The sequence below is a fragment of the Gracilinanus agilis genome, chromosome 1 (assembly GCF_016433145.1).
Source record: "Gracilinanus agilis isolate LMUSP501 chromosome 1, AgileGrace, whole genome shotgun sequence".
In the NCBI taxonomy this organism is placed as follows: domain Eukaryota; kingdom Metazoa; phylum Chordata; class Mammalia; order Didelphimorphia; family Didelphidae; genus Gracilinanus; species Gracilinanus agilis.
This window is the reverse complement of record NC_058130.1, coordinates 485,876,875-485,902,498: the sequence shown is the minus strand read 5'-3', so window position 1 is coordinate 485,902,498 and position 25,624 is coordinate 485,876,875. Positions and strand designations below refer to the sequence as shown.

The following is a 25,624-nucleotide window of genomic DNA, read 5'->3' as shown; positions in this document are numbered from 1 at the left end:
CTGTGTGTAATAGGTATTAATCAATTTTATTAGGCCCTTTTTTGCAGGCGAGAAAATTGAGGCAAGAGAGATTGGCCAGAGTTATATATACAGCTAGTTAAATGGGACAGGATTTGACCTTGGGTCTTCCTGATTGGTGCCAAGGCCAGTGCTCTCTCCACTGAAGCATACCACAATGATGGAGTAAAAAGAATTTTGGAGTTAGAAAAGGTAGACCAAAAGGTCAACATTACCTTTTACTTGTGAAGTGAACTTGGGTAACTCTGAGAGTAATAATAATAAAAAAAATTAGATTACTAAACAGTAAAAGTAAAAAAAAAAAACACATTTATTGTTAAATTTGGGTAAGTCAAATGAAATAACTGAGGAAATCATCCAAATATTTCCATTAAAATTAGTTCCATTAAAGATTTAATTCCATTTAAAATTTTTTCCATTATCTGTATCTTTTTTTAATAGTGAGGACTTACTCTGAATTAGCAGATTAATAATCCTAATTCTCAATGATCTACCTTGGCATGTAAAAACAGTTCTACTTTAGTTCAAATCTGGCCTCACTTACTTACCAACTATGTAATCCTGGGTGACTTACTTACCCTCTATCTGCCTTAGTTATCTCATCTGTAAAACAGGGACGATAATAGCACCTATATCCCAGGATTGTTGTGAAAATCAAATGAGATATTTTTAAAGCTCTATGTAAACTTTAAAGCTCTATATAAATGCTCGTTGTAATTATTATTATTTATATTAATATATAATTATATTGTTATCATTATTATTTTCTAGACTTTTTAATTAATACTCATGCCTCAATTAACTATAATTTTATATGTTGTTATATACTTATATATCAATATTGTTATAATTATAATTTAATACTTCATATATACATATAGCATATGTCAAGAGGAGAGGAGGGGAGAGGAAGGGAAGGACCAGATCAGACTGGAGAGGACAGGACAGGACAGGACCGGAAAGGGGAAGAGGACTAATATGTTTAGTATCCCTTACTTGTTTACTGCTTTCAATACAAAATTAGTAATCAATTGTTTTTGTATACTTGTTTTAAGTTTTCATTTAGACAAACTAGCACTGTAAACTAAAGCTCTTAGAATAAAATCTATGAACTTTTATGAGAGAGAGAGAGAGGTATTAAAAGCCATATATATATATATATATATAATAATGAAACAATTACTAAAGATCACTCAGATCAGAAAACTCTTATTCTTAAATGGCCCAAATAACTTAAGCAAAAGAATTTTCTTGTCCTGAATTCCCTAGATAATTGCCTTAGCATAAGTAGTTCTGATCTGAGGCTTTTCTAGTCTCTTTCTAGTTACATCAATAAAGATTATGTAAATTCCATTAGCAAATGGAAAAGAGAACAAAACTAAAGAGACCTCAAAACTTTACTCCACTTCCTGCCAGTAATGTTTTCTTCCCACCTGTAATTTGTAGGTCTTTATCCTCCTACCCCTTTTTTCCATCTCTGGGCTTGGGCCAATGGACATGAAGATAGTCTCCCTGTGATACTTACCTAATATATAAATTGCAAAAGCAATAAAAGAGAAAGAAATACAGAATTCCAGGCTTTAAAGCTGAAAGATATACGTTCAGCTTCTTTTCTTATTAAAATAAATATATTACTTTTTTGTTCAAACACAATGGTTAAACAATCAAGGTATGTTCGAAAGCCAGGGTAAAGTGGCATGGTTAATGAAAACCATTTGGAAGAATGGAGGAAAGCAATTAGCATTCCTATGTCATTTGGCTAAGCAGAAGTTTCTCCATTATCAATATTCTTCATGTGGGCTGAATTTGAAATTAATTCACTGGAGGAAGAAATTTATTCTCAGGCATTAATAGCTAATATCAAGGGCAACAAACTGTAGAAAAGATTATATGAAATTACTCCCTGAAGTTGCAAGAAAGCTCACAGCCCCACTTTATGCTGGGATATATTGAAAGGGCCATGGGTATGCTACTTAATCTAAGCCAGTAAGGAGAATCACCATTTATTCAACACTTTTTTTATCAATTGCTTTATCAATAGGTAGTATCATTTCTTACTCCAAAAATATTTGTTTTGTCTTCTTGAGTTTTGCATCTTTCCTTAAAATGCTTTTTAGATTTCCTTGTCTATATTGTTTTTATGTTTATCGGCCAGTCCTGATTATCTGAATCCTCTACAAGGTCATCGCATGTCCCAATTTTCCAGGGATACCTGGTTTCTCCTCCTGCTGAGCCAGTGTAGTAACTCATTGTATAAGTGTGAAATCTTGAATTCTTGCCCCACCTCATGCAGTTACAGTCACCAAGTTCTTTCTTGATGTTTCTTGCATCCATCCCTTCCTTTTCATTCTCCTTTGCTGTCATTCTCTTTCCTTCAATCTAGGCCTTATCACATCTGGCCTGAATTGCTGAAGCTGGTCCTTATATCCAGTCTCTCCTGTCTGCAATTTACCCTACATTATAAGCCCCCCCCCCACATCATTCTCCAAAACACCTCTTTCATTCATCACTGCTTATCTATCCTACTAATGCAAATTATTAGCTAATATGAATAAATGGGCAAATTGTTGTTTTCAGTGGGTTTCAGACATGTCTCTTTGTGACCCTATTTGGGGTTTTCTTGGGGAAAACACGGGGGTGGTTTGCCTTTTCCTTCTCCAGCTCATTTTATAGATGAGGAAACTGAGGCAAATAGTTAAGTGACTTGCCCAGGTTCACTCAGCTAGTATCTATCCACTGCCTCATCTAGATGCCCTAAAATGGAAAATAGCCACTGCTTAAATCTATACTTGAGTCAGCTTAGTTGTACAACCATTTATTGCATGCCTAGAGTATGTACCACACTGTACTAGGCACTGGTGATATGAAAACAAAAATAGTCCATATCTTCAAGGAAGTTAAAAAAAACTGGAACCACTTTTTCAATTCAATAAATTAACAAAAGAAGAATGTAGATATAGCCTTCTGCTTTGTGAGGGACTTGGCACAGTCTTCTGGGTATAGCAGTTGGTTGTAGCTAGATATCCATAAAATATAATAAAAGAGAAACTTGGACTCAACATATTCCCATATTTTCAGCCTTCTAAAGCTTACTCCCTCTCCTCCCCTCCCCACCTCATACTCTGCAATCCAGTGGCACTGGTCTACTTGCTGTTCTCAGAACAACATTCTGTCTCCCTAATCTGAGCATTTTCTTTGGCTGCCTCCCATGCCCAAAATGTTCTCCCTCCTCGTCTCTGCCTCCTGGCTTCGCTGGCTTCCTTCAAGTGCCAGCTACAATCTAACCCTCTGTAAGAAGCCTTTCCTGGTCCCCCTCAATGCTAGTGCCTTCCCTCTGAGATGACCCTTAGTTCATCTTGTATATACCTTGTTTGTACGTGGTTTTTTTACATGTTTCCTCCCCCATTGGACTGGGAGCTCCTTGAGTGTGAGGACTGTCTTTTTTTTTTTTCCTTTCTTTTTCTCCCCAGTACTTAGCACAATACCTGGCACATAGAAAGAACTTAACAATTGTTTGTTTATTGACCAACTACCTGAAAGATCTACTAGTTTGATTTGCTAAGAATCATTCTATAAGTGACTCTAATTAACATGTAGGCTTAAAGTCAAAGAGGAATTTGAAAAGGGAAATTCACTCATATAATTTCTTTTGTTTTTCGTTTCAGCCTACAAGGAGAAAATGAAGGAGCTGTCCATGCTGTCACTGATCTGCTCTTGTTTTTACCCTGAACCTCGCAACATTAACATCTATACCTATGATGGTGAGTAACCTCTGGTGAAAGTCCTTGGCTTCTTAAAGGATCTTGGGAAAGCATTCATTTCTCTGCTCCAGTTCCAGCTATAATTAAATCAATATTCCATAGATCTCACAATTGACTTGCTGTTTCTGGCTATTAGCACTTATTGATTGCCTATTGCTTGTCACATCTTGTGCTGGTCCTAATAATAACACATTAAAACCTCATCAGAAGCTGAGTTCCATTGTTACTAGTAGTTATTAGTATAGCTAGATTAACCTCAATAATCCTACCAGAACAGCATTACAGGTGCTGCCACTGTTTATCTGTCTGTCTATCTATCTATCTATCTATCCATCTATCCATCTATCTATCTCTATCTATCCTCTCTCGCTCTACATACATATTTTATAAATATATATTTATCATCTCTATTTCTGTCATATATATATAATATATATTTATCGTCTCTCTCTGTGTGTCTGTCCATCAACCTATCTACCTACAGGCTGTCTACCTATCTACTCATCTTTCTACCTACTTACCTATCTGACTATCTGTTGGTGTCTATCTGTCCTGATATATTTCTGTCCATATGTCTGTCTACATCTATCTGTCTCTATTTAACTATCCATTCCTTTACTATTTATTTGTTATAAATAGTATGTTCACCCATAATTACAGTGGCCTCTCATTTTTAAGAACAGGCTTTTCATTGCAAATGCAAGGAAAGAAAATCCTCAGTAAACACTATTTAGGCATTGAAAAATACACTTAAGAAGTATATTTTGCTTACTAGTCAGAAAGCTAGTAAGGATCTACAAAAAATTAGTTTCTTTTAGAGTAGGCATTGTTATTTGGCTCATATCTGGGGTTATGGATCCCCAACTAGCCCACAGATACTACCCAAGGGGTCCATCACTTTGGATGGAAAAAATGTTTCTTTATTTCAATAAAATTGTCATTTATAACTTTTTATATTTTATTTTATTTTAATATTAACTTTATAATTTTTTATTTTTTTAATCTAAAATTATTATTCTAAAAAAGTCAGAGAAGGACTTCAGTAGACTGCCACCAAAAGATCATTAAGAACACCTGATTCAGAGGATTACCCAAATAAAAGTGAGAGGAAGCCCAAGCCACCCAATTCCCCAATGGATTTTAATTCATTAATTACTAATTTCGTGATTCTTCCTAATTCAGTCATGATATTTAAAATATTCAATCCGTTCAGCCAGAGAGCTTACACTAGTCCAATACCTTGAGGTCTTAGAGGGATGCGTAAAGGCAAAGTAAAGAGTCCCATATTTCCTATTGCCACTCTCCCTTGTTTTTAAAGCAAAGTATTAGGGCTGAGGATGTTTCTTCTTCATCCTATCCCTTTATTTGCCATTTGATTGAGAGCTCCATCAGTGGTAGGACATTCGTGATAAGTGGTAACTAACTGTTTTGACTGGAAATAACATCTATGTCAAGAGCAAACATCTGTTTCAAATCAGTATTTTGAATCATGGTATTTTTAAGCTGGAAGGCATCTGAGAAGTCAATTTGCTCAACCCCTTCCTTTTACAAATGAGGAAACTGAAGCTCATAAAGGGGACATGATGTGTCTGAAGTCCCACTGCAAGGTAGTAACAAACTAGGACAAGAATTTGGGTTTCATTCATTCATTCATTCGACATTTAATGAGCTTTTGTTGTCCTTTGTACTCAGAGGACCCAAAATGACAACATGATAGCAGGATCAATGTACAGTGTGTCCGACTGTGGCTGATCAGATCAAAATACATTTGGAAGGATCTACCACAGACCAGACACAAATAATCTGTATGAATATTTGGGAAGGAAATGTCTCTCAATTTGTGCATCTCATTTCTTTTGAGCTTACTGCAGTCTGCTTTGCTAAGAGAGCATAGTGCCTTCTTTGAGGCAGACACACCACACAATGCAATCCTGTGCTACATCTCATATGTCTCACATTGATGCCAAAGTTCTTCAAAGAGACCTTGGAATTGTCTTTGTAATTTAATAAACACCAACTATGTGTAAGACACAATCCTAAGTACTGGAGTGAAAGCCCCCTGACACCTAGTCCTAAACCTTCCTGCTATACCACACTACCTTTCCCACTCTGCCTCCACACCAATACCTCCACTTTATTCTGTCAAGAATAATCTGAATCTCCAGAGCAACTATGTGGTTCAATGCATTGAGAATCAGGCCTAGAGACAGGAGGTCCTGGGTTCAAATATGACCTTAGCCACTTCCTAGCTGTGTGGCCCTGGGCAAGTCACTTAACTCTCTGAATTGGAACCAATATATAGTATTGATTCTAAGATAGAAAGTAAGGATTAAAACAAAAGAATTTGATTCTCATACATGTGTTATTCCTTCCTTCCTAAAATATCTGAAGACATAGATTATGTATGCCTGTTTTTTTCTATCATTTCTATTTATGACTATTTTTCATTAAAGCCTTTGCATTTTCAAAAAGATCTTGAACTCTCACTATTCCTCAACCAGCATTACCTAGATAGTAAATTGGAGAACATTTTTCTTAATTTGGAGGAGAAAAATTTAAATATTAGCAAAAGCCATACTTCTTAACTGTATTTTTCAGTGTTATCTCTTAATATTTGACCTCCTTGATGGCAAGGACTTTATGTATGGTATAATATAAAAATGACAATGGGCACATGATCTATTGTGACACTTTCATTTACTCTCTACAGTTTAAAAAAGTACTGAATTGAAAGTTAATTATATATCTACCACCCAAATGACACAAGCTCTGTAAAAAAGGAGTTGTTTATGATTTTGTATATACATGCTACTAGTGCCCTCCCTCCCAAATTACTTTGTTTATGGCTACTTTGTATATGGGTGTATTTATTCAATTTATATTTATGTTGTTATTTATTATGTTTTTAATTGTGTTAAAGCATAGAATATATATTATGTTATATTTATGTTTCTAAGTATGTATGTCAATGTTATATATCTCACCCACTAGAATTTAAGCCCCTATAGATCAGGTATTATTTTATTCTTTTTTCTTTGTATCCTCAAGTGAATCTGGTGGTAGGCGAGATCACTACCTACATGGAATAGTGGATAGAACATTGGGCATGAGTTCAAATATAGAACTTATTAGCTATATAACTTTAGGCAAGTTATTTAATCTCCATCTGCCTCAGTTTTCTCAAATGTAAAATGGGGATGATAATAGTACCTTCCTCACAGGGTGTATGTGAGCATCAAATGACATCATATCTATAAAATGCTTAGTACAATGCCTAGCACATAGTAGCTACTTAAATTGTTGTTCATTGATTGATTAATAGAAAGTTACTATACATAGATTTTCAATTTTCGAAGAATTAGGTTGTAATTAAATCCACTCAACACTAAAAGTCTATTAAAAACCATTTAATTTAGTTCTTCATTGAAAATCCAGAAGACATTTGTCATAAAATATCACATAATGTCTCCTAGCCATTATGTACTATGAACATAGTATATCATTGTTTTGTCAGAGTGTTAATGGCCAATTACTAGAAGGGCAGCTAATAAAGGATTTAGGATGAATCATAGGTTATTTCAGTAAAGTCAGACCTACATAGTCACAGGTACAAATAATTTGGGGAAAATTCCACCTTCATAGAGGCTGGAATGATGGCCTGAAATCAACCCTGTGTAATATCACAGGGATAAATGTAAAATCTCCCACTTGCATAAGTTTACATAAATTCAAAATTAAATGGTTTCACAGCGGGTCACGTGAAAGAGACCACAAGATATGTAACTGTGCAATAAAGGGGCTAATTCAGGCTTAGGAAGCATTGATAGATTTATAGCAGCTAGAGGAAAGGCAATAATGGCTCTGTAGTGGATGCTAGTCAGAAAATAGCTGAGAATAGGGTACGGTTCTGGTCATTATCTTTTAAAAGCAGACTCTGACAAACCAGGAGTGCCTAGAGGAAAGCAAACAAGAGAGAATGGAAATCATTTCATTTGAGGAACACTTGAGACCGCTGGAGATGTTTAGCCCTGAAAAGAGAAGACCATTAGAGGAGTCATAACAGCTGTCTTCAAATATTTGAGGGATTATCATGTGGAAAAGGTAGCAAATGGATTCTGTCTTGCCCCAGAAAGCAAAACTAAGACCAAATAGAAGTTTCGAGGAATCATATTTGGGGTAAACATGTGGTAAATCTTCCCCAAAAGGAATGAATTGATGCTTAAAGGAGTAAGCTCCTTGTCCCTAGAAGTATTTAATCAGAAGGTAAATTACCATCTCTCAGAGAGGCAATAGAAGGTATTCCTGTATTAGGAAGGAAATTGGGTTAGGAGGCTCTGGAGATCCTACATCTCTATTATATCACTTGATAGGCGATGTAAGGTTGAAAGTACCCAGAAATAGAATAGATTGCCTTAAAAGGCAATAGATGATCATAATAAGTAAGTGAACAAAAAATAGAAACACAAAAAGATAAATGAATAAATAAACCAAGCAACAAATAAGTAATAGAATGAAGTAATAGATTACCCCTCCTTTGGTGGTTTTCAAAGAAAAACTGGATCATCACTTTTCTTTGTCATAGAAGCATTCCTGGTATAGGGAATTGTTGAACTCAGTGGCCTCTGAGGTTCCTTCTTAATCAGAGATTATAGAAGATTATGCCAATAACTGACCTATGTTTTCCAGTCCCCAATTTCACTTGGTGCTGTAAGGTTTTGAAATGTGAGCTTTGGACACCATTTGATTTAATAGTAATTAATATAGTAATAATAATAATAATCTTAAAAATCTGCTTCATCAGATTTCCTCATATGGCCCACCCATTTACATGCCTTTGAATATATCTTTTTGTCTCACCAAGAAGAGTTCTAATTGGGCCCCCAATATTACAATTACATTGTTCTTAATGTAGATATGCATGTACAGAGAAAAAATAAAATATAATCTCATAAATATGACAAACCATATCCTACATAACAAATGGGAAGCAGTGTCGTCCTAGCTTTATGTCCCACCTCTGACACACACTGGCTCCATGACAACGGGGGCATCATTTAAATTCTTGGTGCCCCCAAGCAATGATCCAAGACTCTAAGCTGCAGTACAGGGACCTGCGTGCATTGGTAAAGGGATGTATTCAGAGGAAACCCTCTATGCCAATGAAACCATAGGCCTCATCCCAAATTCCAATATAATAAGCCATACAATTCATCTAAATATATGTGCAATACATAAAGAAGAGAATCAGGGATGGTGGTATAGTTTATATAGGAGTGAGATTTGGGATAAATATGAAGGATAATTTATAAAAATGCAATGAATTGCCCCATAAAGGAATGAGTTCCCTGTTCCTGGAAGTATTCAATCAGAAATTGAATTCTCATCTCTTAGAGATGTGATAAAAGTAATTTTTTTATCCTAATTAGAGTCAAAAAGACTTTGACTTAGGCCCTGCCTCTGACACATATTAGCCATATAACGATAGACAAGTAATCTCTCAAAGTCCCAGGCATTAAATCTTCTAAAACTACTAAGTCTCAGTTTCTTCATCTGTAAAAATGAGGGAGTCATACTGGATGACTTTTGAAGTTTTTTTCTAGCTCCTTATCTATGACTACATATTCTTAGGATATCAAAGAATTATTCATTTACATTGGTAGTGAAGAAAGTGGACTCATTTGATACTAATAACAACTCTGTGAAAGTAGATTCTGTTGTTATCTTCATTTTACAGATGACAAAACTGAGTCAGACAAAGGTTAAGTGACTTATCCAGAATCACACAGCTAGTAAGTGGCTGAAAGAAGATTTGAACTGAGGTCTTCCTGGCTCCAAGATCAAAACTCTAACCATTGCATCATCTAGATGCCCACCAAGGTTTTACAGAATGGCAGTACCACACACCAATGAAATCCCTAATCTGGACCCCATGTACAAATATAGTTATACAGTTAAAATATGATATATTTATTATAAAATTGGTGTAATTGATCCACAATATTTATAAATGTAAAAAGAATACATGTCCCCCTTTCACTGGGGCCCAGTTGCTTAATTAATTGATCAAGCTAATTGGTATCTAAAGGTATTTAGGAATAATAGTAAATTACTATAGACAATGAAAGTTGATTAATACAATTAATGTCATTCAGCTCTATCAGGAGAATAACACTAAAAAGAGCAAAAAAAAATCGAGAATCAAAGAGGTTAAGTGACTTGCTCTTTGGTTCCAGTAAATATGCTTATAATTCCCATCCTCTGCATATCAGGATGCCTAATTCGTTTTACTTACAAGGTGGCCTTAAAATGCCTCCAGTAATGACAATTACCAAAGAGCAAATTTGTGCTACTTGATCTTCATGAAGTGGCTCATGTTTATTCCAAAGGCAAATAAACAAAATTAAATGTGAAGTAAGGACAAGGCTTTCTTCTAAGTAGGCCTCCTACCACTCTGCTCCCCTTAAATGCAGTCATCTTTCTCAAAAGGCATAAATATTTATCTCGATCAAATGCATTCAAAATTAAGCCAACAGTGTAAATTTATATTTCTAAAGCGTCCCACAGAAAATCTCAGGGACCCTTCTGTTCCAACTCACATCAATTCAGATGCCTCCATTTAGCCATTGTAGGTCAGATTACTTACGTGATATTTTATAAACTTTAAAGTGTTTCTCTTGTGATCACCATCAAAATTATCCTCTCCTGAAAAATACAGAAGAAAAACAACTACTGGAACCCATGGGCTGATGGGGATATTATTGGGGATGTAGACACTAAACGATAACTCTAGTCCAACTATCAATAATATGGAATTAGGTCTTAATCAATGATACATGTAAAACCCAGTGGAATTGTGTGTTGGCTATGGGGGTTAGTGGGGTTTGGGGGAGAGGGAAAGAACATGAAACATGTAACTATAGGAAAATATTCAAAATAAAAATTTTTTAAAAATCCTCTCCTGCCTTCTGCATATATAATCAAAAGTTTCTGCCCCTCATTTCTCAGATATGGAAGTGAAGCAGATTAACAAGCGGGCCTCTGGCCAGGCCTTTGAGCTGATCCTTAAGCCACCATCTCCGGTGTCAGAAGCTCCACGAACTTTAGCATCTCCAAAGAAGAAAGATGTGTCTCTGGAGGAGATCCAGAAGAAACTGGAGGCTGCGGAGGAAAGAAGAAAGGTAACTTTTTGAAACCCTCTTCATTTTGAAGTTCTCTTTTAAACACATTATTTTCCTCAACACAGGTTCCTACTATCAGGTAGTACAATTCATTATGGAGCTTATCATCTCAAGGGTTTATGAGCCCAATGGCAATACTCTGGGATATTGATCCCCAGATTTAAATTGGCGATTTTTCTCACCATAATGAGCATCATTTTATTCCACTGTGAATTTCCCACCCCCTTTAAATTAAAGTATGAGAAGAGAATTTGTATTTTGATTTGATCAATCAGAGATTTAGATTTCCCTTCCATTTGTTTTGAATTTGGGTCAATCAGCAACCAGGGAATTGATCCCACAGGCACTGCCCTGCCATGGTGGTGCCAGGCTAATTGTGGAACTGGGATTGGTTCCTGGTGAGTGATTTAAGAGAACTAGTGGGTGTAGTAATGATTTATAAGATGAGACCTCAAAGGAAGCTGGGGGGGAGGTTGTTTTTTAGGATGAGATTCAGAGACAGACTCTGGGCTATTGGGCTTTAGGCTAGGTAATTCTTTACCTCCTTTCTATATTTCCCTCTCTTGTCTTTATCTTACTATAATAAAGCTTTTAGAGCTATTAAAGTCTTGTGACTTAAGGGTTAATTTCAATAAATGGTGACCACAACATTTTTTTACTCTTATAATTTAGTCAAACCCATTCTAACCATTACAAAAGTCACTTGAGTTATGGCCATCATACAGTCTTATGACTAATGAAATCCCTGTCTCCAGGACAATTCTTGAGAATATGAAAGATTTTTACAGAACTGTGCCTATCAGTTAGTGTACTTAAGACAAGAAGGGGATGGTGGGAGGAAAAGGAACAGTGAGGGGGCACTCCAGGACACAAGGGTCAGCATGAGTTCTGTGTCACTAAAGGCTACTCTAGAGGTGAGGAAATCCACGGTACAAAAGGGAGGATGCCATGGAATGTAGCCTATTATGGGGAACAGGGAGGAACTGGAAGGTTGGGGGAAATGGACCACAAATTAGTGCTGTTGTTACCATCTAAATTCTCTGCCCTGGGGCAATGAATTGATAACTTCACCCATGTTATAACACTGATGATTTATGCACACACTATAAGATAACATAGACTCACATATTTAGAACTGGAAGGGTTCTTAGACATTATCTGATTCAAATGCCTCAATTTATAAATGAAAAACCCATGTCCCCAAGAAATAACATTATCTCGAGCCATTTACTTCTACTCTTCATATTAACTGTAGCATTTATTAAATACCTACTGTGTGTTCATCTTTGAGCTAAGCACTAACGAGTAGCTTTGAGAAGGGCAAGAAGCATCATCCCAGCTTGACTTTTGTTTAGAGCAGACAAACCAAAATCAAATATCTACATAAAAATCAAAATAGAAATGAATACACTAGAGCCCCACGTAAGTAGAAGATCCAGAAATTAGGGTTTCCTATCTACTTGAAATTTCTTAGCAAAATCTTCTAACCTCAACTCCTGTTTGTGAAAATCTTTCTTTTTTTTTATTTTTTTTTTTTATTTTAAACCCTTAACTTCTGTGTATTGACTTATAGGTGGAAGAGTGGTAAGGGTAGGCAATGGGGGCCAAGTGACTTGCCCAGGGTCACACAGCTGGGAAGTGTCTGAGGCCGGATTTGAACCTAGGACCTCCCGTCTCTAGGCCCGACTCTCAATCCACTGAGAAAATCTTTCTAAATATTTATTTGCCTACTTCCTTGCTTCATTAATTATACTCTTGCATAACATTTCATCTACCCAACATTATTCTAAGACCGATGATGTCTATTTAGAAGATTAGACTGAATCTACACTAAACCAGGGAAATTCCATAGTAATTCCTTTTACTCAATTAATTTATAAATTTGCTTTGTTGTTTTTATATCTCCCTCCTAAAAGTAGGATGCACATCATAGATTCAAGTTCCTTGTAAATTTTGGTTTATTAACATTTTCCTTACTCTAAACCAGCAGTTCTCAAACTTATTGGTATCAGAACACCTTAATGCTCTTATTAAGAACCCTCCACACCCATAGTTTTTCTGAATGTGTATTATATCTATCAGAATTTATTATATTTGAAATTAAGATGTTTTAGTATTATTATAAAAATGGTTTTGACTTTGTAGACCCTCAGAAAAGGGGCTGAGAGACCTCTATGTGTCCCCATACCACACTTTGAGAAATGCTGGCTTAAACTATGGTATAGTGCTATCCTTGGTCTTTTTTTTCAGTGCTACAGAAAATCATATTTGGTGTCCTTTGGCATCTACAGGTAAGTACTCTGAAGAAGAGGAAAATTGTGACTTTATGGTAGAAAATCAGGAATAGACTGAAATATAAGAAGTCATCACAAAAGTTTATCATTTTTAATCACTATATATCACTTTACATTCACTATCTTATTTGATCTTCTTAGCAACTCTCAGATTTTTAACCAATATATTATTCCTGTTTCATAGATTCAAAAATTCAATTCTTTGGTCTTGTGGCAGAGACAGGAGGGACAGAAACTTAGGTCTTCTGATTCCAAGTCCATAATCTTTCTACTGTCTCTCATCATTCTCCCAAATATATTATTCATATGGTTCTTTGAAGGTATATGCCACATTCATATTTCTTTTAGTCTGCACAATCCTGGACGCTGAGTTCAGACTGTTACTTTTACCTCCACCCAAAATGCTTCACTTAACTTCTAGAAGGCACCAAATTAAGGGGGTGGGGAAGCACCAAGTCAATAAAGTCAGAGCAAAATGATCTGGATATTCTTGTAACAAAGCCCTGGAAACTGGTTCTAAGTGAATAAGTTGTGGATCCTGGCATGTTCTCTTCATCCCAGCAGTCATATTGATATGAACAATTTAATTGAACTAGAAACTTACAACTTGGCTTAAAATGCCTACTCACCTAGAATGATGATTACCATAGGATAACTCGTTTTGGAATCCTATAAAATCTATTTGTCCATTTCACTTTTTGCCTACCTGTCTGAAACATTTATTAGGGGAAAAAAATCACTATAGATTATGTCTTCATGACAAAGTTTTAATTAGCAGAAAGTCCAACTAATTAATAGAAAATGCTATCCTTTTAAAAAACCATTAATTGATTTTTCACTGTTAGATTACACTGTTAATTAGATTAGTGTTCTTCAGGGTGGGAAGGTATTAAATTCTCATTAAAGAGTCTACAGCTGGATTTCTTCTTTGGGAAAACTGTATTTCTCCTTTTCATAGAAGTTAGAATTCAAGTTTGGGGTCCATGTTCATTCCTCTTCTATAGCTACTTCCTCTACCCTCCAAGCTCCATTTAGTTGAGATGATATTGTGATTTTCTCTACATAGAAAAAATGAAACAGATAATTAAGGCAAAGTATATGAATTATTCCATATTTCAGGGGGTTTTTTAATGCTATTGAAGAAAGAGAGGACTTTAGGCTCAAGTTACTCAGATCAGCTTTCCACATTGATCCAATTACTTTTTTTTTAACCCATACCTTTTGTCTTAGTATCATATATAATGAAATCCTCTCATTTTACTATACTTACTTTTTTAAACCTTTTCTTTCTGTCTTGGTATCAGTTCTAAAGCAGAGAGTGGAAAGGGGTAGGCAGTTGGAGTTAAGCAATTTGCCCAGGGTCACACAACCAGGAAGTGTTTGAGATCAGATTTGAACCTGAGTCCTCCTGACTCCTGACATGGCATTCTATCTACTGTGCTACCTAACTGCCCTGATCCAATTACTTTAAAAGCAATACTGCAAAGAGGTAGATGCATGGTAGATAGGGAACTGGTCCAAGAGTTAGTAAGATCAGGGTATGACCTCTGCCTCTATTATATCTTGACTGTGTGATCTGGACAAGTCATTAAGCTTCTCAGAACATCCTAGTAAGCTAAGACTATAAAGCAGAGCAATTGCTGTTTTGCATCAATTGAGTGTTTCTTACTACTCAAAATTCCCTGTACCAGAAAGATCCTTAGATCACTCCAAAAGAAAGTAATAACAGCATCAAGAATCACAATAATAATAAATAGTTATGTAGCCTTAGTATATAGGTAGCAAGATGCAATGCAAAGAAATAGTAGTTTTGGAATCCTGGGTTAGGATCCAGGATGTCTGGCTTCCCCACAGTGCATTCAGGAACAAGTAACTTTATCTGAACCTCAGTGTTCTCAAGGATAAAATGGTGAAATTGAATCATCTCAAAAGTTTCTTCTAGCCCTGAAAATATATGGAATAGAAAGGGAAAGGTAGATGTAAGAGTTACAGTACAAGGAAAAACCACTATAATTTGGTGGCTGATTATATTTGGCATTGGAAATCCAACAATAACTCTAGAGATACAGTCTGTGAATAGTAGGTATGTCATTAACAGAAAAGTCAAAATGGAGAGCAAATTTGAAAGAGAAAAGCTTATACATGATGCCTGTAATGAGGGCACGTTAGCCAAGTGGAAATATCCCAAAAAGCAGTTAAAGAAAGGAGACTGAATCTCTAAGGAGCAATTAAGGAGAGTCCCTTGATTCTAGAAAAAGTATACACAGATTCCAAAAAAGCCACACATCCCTTTTGACAGAGCAGGCTATTCATATCCTTGAATAATAGAAAAGAAATGCATTATTGGTTTTTTTAATGAATTTGTATTGATCTCTTTTGTTTTTTCATCACCTACATTCCCTAATACATCCTCCCTCCTTTCTCTCCCAAAAAGCCACCCTTTCTAAAAGAATAAAAAAAATGGGAAAAATTCAACTCAGCAAAACTAATCTACCCATCAAAAAAGTCTGACATTATATATAATGTTCTACTACATAATCAAGTTTCTACAAAAAATAAGATGGAAGAGTTGAAGTAATGGGTTTTGTAGAAAAGTGAGTCATCTCCACTCTCGTAACTCAGTTTCCTCATCTATAAAATGACAGGATTGGACTAAATCTCTGATGGCAGAATATTCAAGGGTGGGTAGAAATTACAGTGAGGCAAAGTTTAGTTTGATACAAGAAAAAACTTCTTATCATCTAAAGCCATCCAAAAGTGCAATAAGCTGTTCATGAGGTATTGAATTCCCCTATTACTTCAAGCCTTAATGGGGAAACTATGTAGCCCTTATTCTGTGGAGTCCAAGAGTCATTACCAAAAGAGACCCAATTTCCTGATAGGAGTTCATAAACAAGCATCCCCTAGGGGGCACCAGAATACCTCATCACCCTTAATCCACTTTACTCGAGTGCTACCAAAACTTGAGCTTCTTAGGCATTCCTAGGCTTTGGCAGGATAGCTCCTTCTGGTCTGCCCGCAACCAAGATCCCATGTATTTCCTCCTAAAGAACCAGTTCAGGAGAATCAATCATTCTTCCTCTCAGAGATTGTTTTCTAATTCAATTATTCCCAAAAGCAAAAGGAAGAAGGGGCTAGATCTCTTTATCCTCTAAATAAATTCGTTTATTTTCTGAACCAAAGGATCCCAGATATGAAATGGGCAGTCTGCATAATCCTGAGATCATTTACTTATAACACTAATTTCATGGATGGCAAACATTTTATATGGAAGTAAAATTAAATTCCAAAAATAGACATATACTCAATATTTACTGAAGAATACTGCATATAGAAATCAGAGACAATTAAATTGAATTGATAAGTTTACCTAAAAAATAAAAAATATTAAGCACCTACCTTATGCAAGTAGTCACTGTAAGAGAGTGAGGGGTCACCATCCAGTAACAATGATAGACACTGACCTCAAGGATTTGCATTCCAGTGGAAGAGTAAAATTTGTCCACATAAAAGCCTAACTAACAATATGAGGCAGTATATTAGAGCTAAATCAAAAATAAAGAAAATGGGGGCTGGAAAGGGGAAGGAGGGGTATTAAAGAAAGAAGTGGCTATGCCCATGGTGGTTAAGTTAAGCTTCCAGAAGGAAAGAGACCTTAAAGGAAGGGTACCATCTGCAGAAACACATAGCAATGGGGGAGGAAATCAAAATTAGGAGACCTACAGAGAGGTACAGAGCCCAGAACATCTAAATGCACTTTCTAGGGACCTTGGAGACACCAAACTACCTCAAGCAAAAGGTTTGTGAAGGGAAGTGATGGTAGGTGAGTGTGGAAAGATAATTTGAAACTAATTTCTGCAGAGCCTTGAATGTGAGATTAAGGAATTTGGACTTCAACTTGTAGGTGATATTTTGAAGGGTTATCATTTTGGTTTTTGTTTCATTTGGGGAGGATGTAAAGGGTTCTATTTTTTGGAGATTTTTACCTGTGAAGAGTATGTAGGAAGGGGGCAACTAGGTGGATAGATTCAGGGCCAGAGATGGGAAGTCCTGGGTTCAGATCTGTCCTCACACACTTCCTAGCTATGTGGCCCTGAGCAAATCATTTAACTTCCATTGCCTATCCCTTATTATTCTTCTGCCTTGGAACTGATTCATAGTATTGATTCTAAGATGGAAAGTAAGGTTTTGAAAAAAAAGAGTCTGTAAGAGTAAATGAGGTTTGAAGGAAATAAATGAGGGTTGAGTCTAGAGATGGGCCAGTTAAGAGGCTTTTGTCAATGTATAATAAAAAAACCCTAAACTAGTATTTGTAGAAAGAAACAGGAGGATATTGCTATAAGAGACATCACAAAGAAAGAATAAATACAACCCAATGACTGACTAGCTATTACATGAAACTATGAGAGCACCATTATCAAATACCACAGTGAGGAGAGTCTGTTAGTTTGGGAGGGAAAATGATGAGGTAAGCTTTAAACATCCTCATCATAATATGTGTTATCTTTTATAAAGACTTCATGTTTTGCAAGCTCTTTACTAATATCAAAACATGGCTCAATTTTAAGAAAACTTCCTAATAATTTGAGTAGCCCCAATATGGAATAGACTACCTAGAAGGAAGTGAGTTCCCCATCAATGGAGGAGAAATTGTACAACCAATTATTGGGGATGTCACAGAAGGCATTTACCCTCCAGGAACAATCTGGACTAGTTAGACCCCTAAGGTCTCTTCCACTCTGTGAACCTAAGACATTTGATGTCTTTTCTGATTGTATTTTTCTCTTAGGTAGAAATGTCCAATGAGTAGCAACAGATGTAATACTACTATTCAGGAGAAAGGACAGGACTAAAGAGAGTCCCCCCTCCCAATGCAGAGAGAATAGCAAAAGCCATAAAAAGGGGCAAAGTAGCAACAGAGAAGAGCAGAGGATTAAGGATGGAGTTCTGGGGTACACCTCCATTGAAGGAATGATGAAGAAAAGAAGGCAGCAAAAAAGACCAGGAAGAATGTCTCAGAGGAGAACAAAGATGGTTGAATTAATAAAAACCAATGAAATAGAGTCCCAAGAAGACAGTGATCAACAGTGTCAAATGTTACAAGGATAGAGTAGGCAGATCAGCATAAAAATCATAGGTTAGGACTAAATTAACTAACTGGGTGGCCTTAGTGAAGTCAGAATGTCTCTGGGTCACATTTTCAATATATATGAAATGATCAGTTTATATTCAGCCATCTTTAAGATTCCTTCCAACACAAATATTTTATTTTAAAATGAGGACTGAGAAAGTCTTTGAATTCAGTGAATGGGAAGTCATTGGTCAGCTTTCATTCACCTTACTTCCCTTCATGCACTTTATGAGTCAATGAAACTAGACAACTAGTTGTCCCCAATCTTATCATGTGATCTCCTTCCTGTTTATAGCTTCCTAATCTCAAGATGAAAAATTAGGATTAGGATTAAAAAAGGGTTTGCTTATTAAATAATAATGGAAATTTAGCTGGTAAGATAGGAAAAGCCATCCAATTTTGGTCTAACCCAGGTAGAATACAGTGGGATTGTCGCCTACCACTATAATAACTCTTTTACTATAGCCTAAGATCACATTATTTTAATTTTTATTTATTTTCTAGCTACTTTATTGTTGACTCACATGAAGTCTATAGTACAAAACCCACAACTTTTAGGTAAATTAATATCTAATTGTGCCCTCTCCATAATGTACTTGAGAAGTTGTAGATTTTGTATTTATCCCTATTAAATTTCATCTTGTTAAATTTATCCCACTATTCTAGCTTGTCAAGATCTTTGGGGATTCTAATTCTGTGCTAGCTGTTCCTTTCCACTTTATTCCATCTTCAGATTTAATAAGCATGCCACTGATGCTTTTATCCAAGTCACTGATAAACATTTTGAAATGCATAGACCCAAGGACAGATCCCTGGTATGCTCCACTAGAGACCTATTTCCAAATTAACATCAAAGCATTAGTGAAGCTACTCTTTGGGTCTGGCCACTAAGTGATCTCTACTTTATCCAATTTTAATTGGCCACTTCATCTGACTCTTTCCTTTGCTCTTATCATGTCCTACCTTTTATTGTTGTATTTATTCTTGTATGCATCCAATCTACTTCAATACATTGTCAATTTGCTGAAGATAGGGACAAGGTCTTTTGTATCTTTAGTGCCTTGTACATAGTAGTTGCTTAATAAATAGTACAGTGTCCTGAGCACGGATTTTGGAAACAGGAAATGTGTTCAAATACTAGCTCTGATTCTTAGTGCCTATGTGATGTTGCGCAAATTATTTAGCTTCTGTGAAATGAGAGGTCAGACCAAATGACCTCTGCAGTCCTTTTCTACTCTAGATCTATGAACTATAAATGATAGATTGAATTCAGTAGCTTCAAGAGAATAGTTATCCTTGAGTAATAGCGGCAGGAGCAAGATTATAAAGGATTAAGAATTGAATAAATGATGAAGGACTTGAAGCAATGGTTAGAGATCACTCTTTAGAGAAGTGAATAATGAAAGAAAGGTAATTGACAGCATAGTCTTCAATTGACAACAAGGTCATTTGAAGATATTTGAGTAGTTTTTTTTCCAAAATAGGATGTCTTAAATGTACACTTCTGTACATCACTATTAAGAAATAAAGAGTAAGAGAGACTGAACATGCTAAGGGCAGGAGTTATACCTTGCTCTGTTGACATACCCCAAATCATCTTTTCAATTCAACAAATATTAATTAAGCACTAACTAGGTGCAAGATACTTAGGCAAGACTTGGGCTTAATCTTAGGGACAATAGGCACTGAATAAATATTTGCTAAGTGAATGAACGAATGAACTACAGACAGAGGAGAAAGATGGAAAGGTATGGGAGTTAGAAAACATATGACATGACAAAAAAAGAGAGAGAGAAATGAAAAATTATCCTTGGAAAGAAAAGCATCTCTTCTGAACATTCAAGGAAGAATGAAAGAATAAATAAACATATAAACACATTTTAAGGAAGGGAAATGAAGGAGCCAGCCATAAATGAGTGGAGAGAAAAATCTCTAATTTGAATCATCATTCAGGATTTTTTGTTAGTACATATCCTTCCCACTGTTTGCTTTCTCTTTATCCAACTGATTTTGATCAAATTGGGACCAATTTTAGAGTTTCAAGATAATCTGTAAACTTGATTTGAGGTTCAATTTCTTTATCTTGAAACAAAGCCATAGTCAGTAAGTTTCCAAATGGGCATATCTTCTGCAATTGCACTAAATGAGAGTTACAGTTTCACAACCACTCTAGCTTTATAGAGAAAAGATCACAGCATTAGCTTTGGATGCTTTTTCACTTTGTGTGCCAGGAAAAAAAAATCAGAATTGCCACATGTGTGAGGAGAACACATCTGTTACAAGCCAGGGACCAGGCTCAGAACACAAAAGTGCCACCTTGACTATGGACCAGGGGCTTCCTTTGCAGTTGATGAAGGGCTTCCACTGATGCATCACAGCATGGACTTGAATTTACCTTAGTACTCTGCACCTGCTGGTTCTGGGTAGCTCTTTTCTCCATCTGCCAACAGCATCTCAGCATTGGCCATCTGGCTGCTAGGTGGGAACATACTGTTTTGGGCACATTTGGAGCTGGAATTAATGCTGCTTCACTGACTGACTAGACCAAAAATAAATGTTAGGGGGAAGTTGTTGTGAAGGTTGACAAGTCTTTGTCTCTCCCCAGTCCCTGACCTTGTTTAAGAAAACAAATGGTCACCTCCATGAGATACCTGTTGTTTCCAAATCAGGAAATAATTAAGTAACTGGAGCCTAGATCTCCAAATCACAGTCCCTACCGTGTAACTGACTAGAAAGAATCAGATTAATTTCATTTTTTACATAAAATTCTCAAAAAGTAAAACGTATAAATGCTTCTCTTTTCAAGTTTCATAATTTTTCAATGAATTTAAAATGTGATTTGCTAGTAAATAATACAAAAGAGCTATGCATTTTATCCCAACTACAAGTGGCTCTGAATCTTTTTTAAAAGGTGATAAATGTTTTACACTAATTCTCATTTGAGGATTTAATGATCTGCAAAATAATATGCCCTAAAATAGAGATAATTGAAGAAAACTCTACCCAAACTAGTTCAGCTACCACCTCAAATTTCTTTACTGGAAAGAGACGATTGTTCTTGGTTATTTTTAGAATACATAGAATTTTGTGTGTGTGAGTATGTATACACACACATAGAATTGCATACATATATATGTTTACCCTATATATACATATATGTTTCTGTGTATGTATATATATATACATAAATAAATTTAGCCTTTGATTGCTATTCCTGACAAACTCTTTATATACCATGTGCCCTTTTCAATAATAATTATAATCTAAACATAAAGACAACAGGGCAGCTATTATTATCCCTTTTTTACTTATGGGAAAACTGAGATATTCCTTTCACTAAATTAAACTTCCTCTCAATAATTATGAATATGTCTATATATGAAATGGCTTGGAGGAAGTAAATGTTACCTAGATCATTGAGTGAAACGTTCAGAGAGTATTTCACTTTGTAAAGAGGCTATCACATGAGCTGTGGAATCATAGAATCCTGATTTGCATAGTTACATAATAAGTGAGCAACAGTGATTCTCTTTTAGCCTTTCAACACAAGCAACTTATTGTTTGCTCTTTCTGGAAGGGTCATTCCAAAGGTCTTTGAATTGACTATAATTTTTTTTAATACATCTGACTTTTCACCATAGAATTCTTATGGCCGAATTTCTCTTCTATAATTATCTTCCACTGACATTTCTTGACAAGGTCTGTAATTGGGTTAACAACACAACTTTAACTGTAACTTTAAAAGTTAAATTATTAATTATGTTTTAAGTGCCCTAACCACCAAAGAGTGCTAATAAGTCAAGGGATATTTATTTGTGGATAGAGACTTTATAATAAGTAATATATCATAAATGATGGACAAGAACATGAGATGACAAAAAATAAGTTCAACTGAGAAAAGAAAAGCAAGCTGGCAGTAATCAAATATAAATCTTCATATCCCTTCTAACTCTTGTATATGGAAAGTGCAATTGGGTTTTAGATACTACTTAACTCAAATTTATCTTCCATTTTATTTTTTGAAGTAATTAAACTCCTATAACCAATACTGTAACTAATGACAGTAAATGACTCTGGAAAAAATCAGAAGTGGTACTAAAACGTACAATAACTCTTCTCTGTGTCTCATAATTTTCTCCCCACATACACTAGAGTCCAGTATGGGATTTATGCAAAGATAAAACATTCTACAGTAGTGGTCACATCCCATTCTTTAAGAGAAAGTGAAGAGACTATTTTTGTCTTCCAGAATGTCAAGATTAACATTTATTTTCCATAAATGTTATCCTCCTGACATTGGCATTACCTCAGCAGACCATTATCTTGCCCTAATATTCCATCCTGCTGACCTTCCATCTTAGATCAATGCCATTCTGCTGTGCTCTGAGGCTAAAGAATTTTTCTCCAAATTATCTTACTTTCACAAACCTCAGCAAATTCTGCCTCTGAATTAAGTCTAAATCATCCAAATCATCAGCTATTTCCTTTTTTTGCAAATAGGCCTTTAAATGATTAATTGAACCTTAAGTTACAGCATTTTGCCTCTCATAAAATGAAGAAAAAAGGATGCTCTTCTAAGTAAAGTGAATTTTGATTCCATAGCCTCATGTTGAATCACATCTCATTTCAGCTCAACATTTAAAGGTAATAGAGGTACCAGAATTAAAAGCAATTTCTCCATAAAATAGAGGCTGGAGGGCTAAATTCAGAGAATCACAAAGACAAATTCTCCCCTAGCTGAGCTTGCCCAACCATGGGGCTACTGTTGGAATAATAAAATATTTGAGATAAATGATGACTTCCCCTCCCGGCAGAATAATTTGGGAGGCACTCAAGATTGGTGAAAAAGATCAGAATGCGGATGAAGTCTAGGAACCTTTGGTCAGGACAAGGATTCTTCACCTTGGTGCATGAACTCATTTTTTAAAATATTTTTGATAATTACATTTCAATATAATTGATTTTCTTTGATATGCTTTGAATTCATTTTATTCATTTCAAAATATTATCTGAGGAGGAGTTAATGAACTTCACCAGACTGCTAAAGGAGACCATAACAGACAGAAAAGGTTAAGAACCACTAGTTTAGGAGCAAAGAATTAATGAACAAAGCCTCCAATAAGGTATCATAATATTGAAGGAGGGGAGTGTTTCCCTTTAATCCACCTCCCATCCAACACTTGACTGCAAATAACTGAGTCCCAGCATGCAGCAGACAGTGAACACAAAGGTCGTAGCAGTTTCTTTCTGGTATGTAAGAAAGGTAATATAAGTAACCCCGAGACATAAGCGGTCCCCAAGGAAGAGTGACCTGACCTACTTTTCCTGGTCTTTGTCACTGGCAAGTGAGAACACACTCCCAGTCACATTCTCCGATGCCTTCCATTATATCCTGTTAGTTGCAGCTGAACAAATGCTGTCCAGAAAACTTTGGAGCCTAGGGACATAATCTGATTTAGCTATGAATGAATCCAAAAGGACTAGCCCCATTAACAGAGCCAAATTCTTCCCTCTGGCCAGTGCATAGAGTCCCCATTGATTACCTTGGGAGCTGCACATTCATGTTCAAAGACTCAATTTGGTCCCACAAGGCTAGAAATCTGAAAATAAATCCTGCTACCAACCTGCCCCTTTCAGTTCCTCTCCATTTTTGTTCTCATACTCATATGATAGTGTACTTTTCTCACTATTTTACTTTTTTTGAATGGAAACACTATGGTCACAAATATGAAAAAATAAATAAAATTAATCTCAGGATTAACATGGAGAAATATGAGAAAAATCAAAATAGTATTGTTTCAAAGTTCCAAGTCAAACAGTTATGGCCTCATGCATTGGGGTATTTTATTCATACGTGTATATATATATATATATATATATATACATACGTGGATATATATACATATATAGATGTTTTGCTCACACTATTTCAATATAATAGATTTCCTTTGTAATCCTAAATTTTACTTTACATTAGTAAATTTTACTTTACATACATAAAAACATTATTCAGAAGAGTGTCCATAAATTTCATCATTCTACCAAAGGAAGTCTGACCATGACACTCCCTGCCAAAATTAAGTATTCCTGTAATAGAGTGTAGAGACAAGCAGCAGATTTAAATGATACCTAGTCCCTTCAGCCTCCCAGTCCTATTTTGTTCTTCTCTCCCCCAAAACTAACATCCCTACCATATTTCTAAATGGAGTGTCTGACTGGTTCATTCAAAAAGTAATTGGAAGTCTAATCAGGTCCCAAATCAGAGAACTCTCAAAGATCTAAAGTAATTCTGCAGCTACTTCAAAGACTTAGGTTTGGATCAAGAGTGGTCCAGAGCTCCAATTCAATCCATGATCCTGAAGACCAATGAATCCTTGTTCTGTAACCAACTGAACCTTTTCTGAATGGGGGTCCAGATGAGAGATTGTTCCTTCTAGAGTAAGAGATCAAGATATCAAAATGTCTTTCTCCTTGATTATTTGCTTCCTGGTGTTTGTCTTACTGAGAAACTACCTTTCACCTTATCCCCATTCCCTGGCTCCCTCTTTGTCCAGCAAGGTAACAGAGGGAGCAAACTGCAATCAACCTTAGGAAATCTCAGAATCCTCTCCCTGCCTTCTCTCAGTAGGCAAAGAGCAAAGACTTGGGCATCTGAGACAGCGAGACTACAACAAGCCTTTGGCACTGTGCTTGATAGCTATGACCACATTGAACACACTAATCTGAGTTATTCTCTGAAGCTTTTTAAAATGTAATAATGACTGTAGTCTCAAAAAAACACTTCGAAATAGATTTCCATTTATATTAAAATTTGTGCAAAACAGCCAGCCAGTCTTTCTTTTTTTCTTTTTTTTTTTAAATGAAAGGTTCACCAATTAAGAGTCTTTGGCATGCATAGCACGTCCCATATTTCCATAAGCAAGCTATATAGCATACAGATCCCTTCTACCTAGGATGATTTAGAAATGGTCTTGCCTATAGGAAGGATAGACAAAAGCTTGGTCTTCTATCCTATTTAGCATTAATCCCATCTTCTACTATAATAATAGCTAACATTTCATGGCACTTTAAGCTTTGCAAAAGAACTTTACATAAATTAATTATCTCACTCGATTTTTTTTCACTACAATCCTGTAAAGTAAATGTTAATATGATCCCCATTTTACAGATGAAGAAACTGAGTCTGAGAGAAGTGAAGGGACTCATAGAGGTCACATAGTGTCTGGAGGAAGATTCAAATTC

At 35.8% G+C, this 25,624-nt stretch overlaps 1 protein-coding gene across 1 annotated transcript in view; it reads left to right on the top strand.

Moving 5' to 3' along the window:
* Positions 1-25,624, top strand: part of STMN2 (stathmin 2) — a 65,101-nt gene that overhangs the window by 25,782 nt on the left and 13,695 nt on the right. Inside the window, exons 2-3 of the mRNA XM_044657938.1 lie at positions 3,684-3,779; positions 10,785-10,957. Of these exons, the coding sequence (XP_044513873.1) occupies positions 3,684-3,779; positions 10,785-10,957 (269 nt within the window). The remainder of the gene's footprint in view (positions 1-3,683; positions 3,780-10,784; positions 10,958-25,624) is intronic.